The 5,934-nt window shown below is 41.6% G+C and overlaps 2 protein-coding genes across 2 annotated transcripts in view; one reads left to right on the forward strand and one right to left on the reverse strand.

The window, feature by feature from the left end:
- vcpip1 (valosin containing protein (p97)/p47 complex interacting protein 1) overlaps window positions 1–2,836 on the forward strand; it is a 12,920-nt gene extending 10,084 nt beyond the window's left edge. Inside the window, exon 4 of the mRNA XM_034888417.1 lies at window positions 2,825–2,836. The gene's annotated coding sequence lies outside the window, so the exon portion shown is untranslated. The remainder of the gene's footprint in view (window positions 1–2,824) is intronic.
- Window positions 2,630–4,621, reverse strand: dusp28 (dual specificity phosphatase 28). Its single transcript, XM_034888418.1, has 2 exons — window positions 4,238–4,621; window positions 2,630–2,865 (listed from the first exon to the last, which is right to left on the reverse strand). The coding sequence occupies exons 1-2, from the start codon at window positions 4,586–4,588 to the stop codon at window positions 2,701–2,703; spliced, it is 516 nt and encodes a 171-aa protein (XP_034744309.1). The 5' UTR covers window positions 4,589–4,621; the 3' UTR covers window positions 2,630–2,700.
- Between the last annotated feature and the right edge of the window lie 1,313 nt (window positions 4,622–5,934).

Raw genomic sequence — 5,934 nt, forward strand, 5'->3', positions numbered from 1 at the left:
CTCTCTCTCTCTCTCTCGCCCCCTCTCTCTCTCTCCCTCTTTCTCTCTCTCTCTCTCTGTCTCGTTCTCCCACTTTGTCTCTGTCTCTGTGACTCTCCCCCTTCTCTCTCTTCTCTCTCTCTCTCTATTGCTCTCTCTCTCTGGTCAAACATTCATAAATCAATCCAAGAGCAACCTCCTTCCTGGTTAATGCTCCAATGAAACGCTTAGTTACGCTACGTAACCCTGTTTCTCTGAGTAGAAACTACCTTTCCAGGCATATTTTTAATTTAAGTTTTCTTTCTCTTGAGCTGAGTCACACGCCTGTTATTAATCTACCAGATTTTAATTGGAGAATCGGTTATTTTAACCCAACCCTATTTAAAATGACATTTCGGAATCACGCACAACAACATGGATCCTAATAATTAGTCTCCAAAGCTGTATTAATATATAATATATTATATTTTCTACCCCTGCGTTGATAATAAGCTGCAGCTGCTACATTCATTGTCTTTATCTTTGTCTGCGTATACATTTTAGAATAATGTGTTTCCTTGATATGTTTTTACCTGAGCGTTAAGTCTTTTTCTCTCTTTTGTTTACTAAGTTGAGTAAAGTCTAAGATATTTATTTATGGAGTCATACGAGTGTCATAAAAAGAGGATAAATCAGTAAAAGAATAAGATAATAAATGTGGGAATATTACGAAAAATAAATTAAATAAATATGTAAACAAATGAATACGTGTGAAAACATGAAAAGGAAAATAAGAATATGTAAATAAAGTAAATATTTCATTAAAAACATTGCAAAAAATAACTTTAATTTTTATTAGTATGCTTTTATTTTTCAAGCTGTCAATCAACTGTAGCCAAATAAATAAATAAATTAAAAATAAAATAAATAAGCATTATTTTGTTTTTTATGTGCAAAAACTAAATAAATATTTAAAATAAATATATACAATATTCAGCAATTAAATAGACAAATAAAATGTGAGGATGAATTATGCTTTTATGTTTTATTTATTAATTATTATATTAATATTTATGACACACTTATGGCTCCATAGTTTAATGGCTTGTTAGAGGATGTTGAAGTAAAAGTACAACCAGGGTGATAAAAATACACTTTGCTATCTGTGATATTTTAAAACTTTGTGCTATCGGACATGAATACTCATATTTAAAGTACATTATTGGTAATTCCTGCGTTTATATACATTTACAGAGCTCGACCTTTGACCCTCCTGTTGTCCTGGGTCAAATCTGACCCTTTAATAAATATCTATATCTAAAATATGAGTTAGTTTAACTCATCAACATAAAATGCATTCCTTCCAACGCTCTTTCATTCCTCTGATCTCAACTATTAGTCAAAATAATTCATAATTTCTGCTTTTTTAACTCAAATATTAGGTATAATTCTATATAAATGAGGGTTATTGACCCTGGATTCCAGAAAGTATAAAACTAGTAAGGTGGTGGTCGTGGAAACTAAAAAGTCTAAAAAAGGGACGAAAATGTCACATTTTTGACAAAAATTGTCAAAACGTTATGGATCGTCTTTTTTGACCCTTTTGTGTCTTTTCTCCGATGTTTTTGTCACTTTTTCAATGTTTGACGAGTTTTTCTGAGCCTTTTGAAATTTTCGTGGATTTTTCCCCAAATTTTTAAAGCTTTGTTTTTTAACATTTGTCACTTTTTTGACTGTTTTCGACATCTTTTCACATTTTTGCCAAAATTTGACCTAAAGACAACAGGAGGGTTAAGAGAGCGAGTTTTTATTTTTTTTAAACAATTGTAAAAAAAAAATTGACATTTTTGTGACTTTTTTTTTTTTATGTCTTTCCACATTTTTGTTACTTTATTTAATATTGTTCACATTTTCTGAGCCTTTTGAAATTTTCGTGTTTTTTTCCCCACATTTCTTTAACTTTTTGTTTTTACATTTTTCTCTCTTTTTTTAAACTTTTTTTTGTCACTTTTTCAGCGTTTGTCGACTTTTTCTGAGCTTTTTGAAATTTTCGTGGATTCTTTTTTTTACAATTATCTATTTTTGACTTTTTGTGACATTTTTCGACATGTTTTCACATTTTTGTCACATTAGTTGACATTTGTTCACATTTTCTGGGCCTTTTGACATTTTCGTGGGTTTTTCCCCAACATCATCACCAGACATGGAAATAAGACATCTGTCTGTCTGTACTTCCAGCCTGTCTGTCTTATTGTCTGTCTGTCCTCTCAGTCTGTCTGTCTGTCCTCTCAGTCTGTCTGTCTTATTGTCTGTCCTTTCAGTCTGTCTGTCTTATTGTCTGTCTGTCCTCTCAGTCAGTCTGTCTGTCCTCTCAGTCAGTCAGTCTGTCTGTCTGTCCTCTCAGTCAGTCTGTCTGTCCTCTCAGTCTGTCTGTCTTATTGTCTGTCTGTCCTCTCAGTCAGTCTGTCTGTCTGTCCTCTCAGTCAGTCTGTCTGTCTGTCCTCTCAGTCAGTCTGTCTGTCCTCTCAGTCTGTCTGTCTTATTGTCTGTTCTCCTAGTCTGTCTGTCCTCTCCGTCTGTCTCTCAGTCTGTCTCTCAGTCTGTCCTCTCAGTCTCTCTCTCCGTCTGTCTCTCAGTCTCTCTCTCCGTCTGTCTCTCAGTCTGTCCTCCCAGTCTCTCTCTCAGTCTCTCTCTCAGTCTGTCTCTCAGTCTGTCCTCTCAGTCTCTCTCTCAGTCTCTCTCTCAGTCTGTCTCTCTGTCTGTCCTCTCAGTCTCTCTCTCCGTCTCTCTCTCCGTCTGTCTCTCTGTCTGTCCTCTCCGTCTGTTCCTCAGCTCCTGCTCGTATCTCTGCAGCTGAGACAGGAAGCCAGGGTTCGGATCGATCTCGTGACGAGCCGTCTTCACTTTCTGGGGACGAGAGACAGCGAGACGTTACGGGTAAATAAACCTGTTAATGAGCGACGTTACACTCTAATATGAACAAGCAACATGTTGTTATCATAGTCTCTGGAAAGAAACAATAGAAAAGACCATTTGAGACGTCTCTTACGTCCTAAAACCAGCCTCTGGAGACTCCCCCTGCTGACTTCTCTAATGGTTTTTACTTTTAGTTTCTCTCTACCGACCGACAGACCTGATTGGTTAGTTTCGGAGAAAGTGAAAACTATTGGTCGGTAATTGTCAGTCTGCTGTGCTGATGGTAACCCCGGCGACAGCAGACGATTAAGAGATATCACAGCGGCGGAGCAGAGGTGAACCGTGTGTCGTCGTTGTCGTTCCGACGCGTCCGGCCCGTCTGACCACGAACACGTCAGCGCCCCGCTCGAGGGCACCTCGGTAACCTTGGTAACGGACACCCCGACTGGCTTTGTTTCCGCCGACTCGGCTCGGTGTAACGTTCAGGGACACGCGTCACCGGAAAGGACGTGTCAGCAGCTCTTCAACCTCTATGCAGCTTCTATGTCTTCTAGCTCTTTGTGTTTATCATAAATAACTAATGTCAAGAAGGAGACGAAAATTGGACAAAAAGGAGACGAAAAAGAGACAAAAAGATAATGAAAAGGAGACAAAAATGAGACAAAAAAGAGACAAAAAGATAATGAAACAGAGACGAAAATTGGACAAAAGGGGGACAAAAAGGAGACAAAAAAGGAGACAAAAAAGGAGACAATAAGATAATGAAAAGGAGACGAAAAAGAGACGAAAAAGAGACAAAAATGAGACGAAAATTTGATAAAAAGGGGACACAAAGGAGACAAAACAGAGACAAAAAAATAATGAAAAGGAGACGAAAATTGGACAAAAAGATAACAAAAAGGAGACGAAAAAGAGACAAAAAGGAGACGAAAAAGAGACAAAAAGGAGACGAAAAAGAGACAAAAATGAGACGAAAATTGGACAAAAAGGGGACACAAAGGAGACAAAACAGAGACAAAAAGATAATGAAAAGGAGACGAAAATTGGACAAAAAGATAACAAAAAGGAGACGAAAAAGAGACAAAAAGGAGACGAAAAAGAGACAAAAAGGAGACGAAAAAGAGACAAAAAGGAGACGAAAATTGGACAAAAAGATAATGAAAAGGAGACGAATAAGAGACGTTTCTACCAATATTATGAAAATATGGCGTGAAAAGAGAAGACTAAAGTAAAGTACCTCAACATTTGGACTCAGGTTCAGTACTGGAGTAAATCTATACCCCCCCTGGATGAATAAGACGCGATCATAGTATTGAGAGTATTCTGGGTATTCCGGGTATTCGTGGTTGCCGGGGTGACCCACCTGCAGCGCGTCGGCGAGCGCCAGGCCGCGGTGCTTCATCAGGTAGGCGATGCAGACGGTGGCGGAGCGGCTGCGCCCGTTCTTGCAGTACACCACGCTGCGCCCCCCCCGGCTGGCCTCCCTCTGGATGGCGTCGGCGGCGCGGTCGAAGTGGGCGTACAGGTCCTCGTGGGGGTCGTCGTAGACCGGGATCTGGAGCCTGGAGACGGCGGCGGCGGCGGGGGGGAACGGCTGCTGCCGGGACACGTTGATGCAGAGCGTCACGGCCTCGCGCCGCAGCAGCTCCTCGCTGCAGGCCGAGCGCCCGTTGCTGATGAACAGGGCGCCCGTCACCTGGCACAGCTGCAGCATCCTGGTCCTGGTCCTCAGAGGCCTCCGTATCCTGGTCCTCTGACCCCGCAGGTCTCCGTATCCTGGTCCTGGTCCTCACTGGTCTCCGTATCCTGGTCCTCTGACCCTCGCAGGTCTCCGTATCCTGGTCCTGGTCCTCACAGCCCTCCGTATCCTGGTCCTGGTCCTCGCAGGTCTCCGTATCCTGGCCCTTTGACCCCTCAGGTCTCCGTATCCTGGTCCTGGTCCTCACAGGCCTCCGTATCCTGGTCCTCTGACCCTCGCAGGTCTCCGTATCCTGGTCCGCCGCTCTCAGGGACACTGCAAAAAAGACAGAGAGACAGATTCTGATCAGACAACTCCACAATTAATAGTTTAGGAAACTTAACCCTCATGTTGTCCTCATGTTGTCTTCATGTTGTCTTCATGTTGTCCTCATGTTGTCCTCATGTTGTTCTCATGTTGTCCCCATGTTGTCCTCATGTTGTTCTCATGTTGTCCCCATGTTGTCCTCATGTTGTTCTCATGTTGTCCTCATGTTGTCTTAATGTTGTCCTCATGTTGTCCTCATGTTGTCCTCATGTTGTGCTCATGTTGTGCTCATGTTGTCTTCATGTTGTCTTCATGTTGTCCCCATGTTGTCATCATGGAGTCTTCATGTTGTCCTCATGTTGTCTTCATGTTGTCCCCATGTTGTCATCATGGAGTCTTCATGTTGTCCTCATGTTGTCTTAATGTTGTCCCCATGTTGTCTTCATGTTGTTCTCATGTTGTCGTCATGTTGTCGTCATGTTGTCCTCATGTTGTTCTCATGTTGTCCCCATGTTGTCCTCATGTTGTTCTCATGTTGTCCCCATGTTGTCCTCATGTTGTTCTCATGTTGTCCTCATGTTGTCTTAATGTTGTCCCCATGTTGTCTTCATGTTGTTCTCATGTTGTCCTCATGTTGTCCCCATGTTGTCCTCATGTTGTTCTCATGTTGCCCTCATGGTGTCTTCATGTTGTCCTCATGGTGTCTTCATGTTGTCCCCATGTTGTCTTCATGTTGTTCTCATGTTGTCTTCATGGAGTCTTCATGTTGTCTTCATGTTGCCATCATGGACTCTTCATGTTGTCCTCATGTTGTCCCCATGTTGTCTTCATGTTGTTCTCATGTTGTCTTCATGGAGTCTTCATGTTGTCCTCATGTTGCCATCATGGACTCTTCATGTTGTCTTTATGTTGTCCTCATGGTGTCCTCATGTTGTCTTCGTGGAGTCTTCATGTTGTCTTCATGTTGTCCTCATGTTGTAAGTAAGTAAGTAAGCTTTATTTATATAGCACCTTTCACAGACAAGGAGGGTCACAAAGTGCTTTACAGTAAAAAA

This window comes from Etheostoma cragini, chromosome 12 (genome assembly GCF_013103735.1).
Source record: "Etheostoma cragini isolate CJK2018 chromosome 12, CSU_Ecrag_1.0, whole genome shotgun sequence".
NCBI classification, from domain to species: Eukaryota; Metazoa; Chordata; class Actinopteri; order Perciformes; family Percidae; genus Etheostoma; species Etheostoma cragini.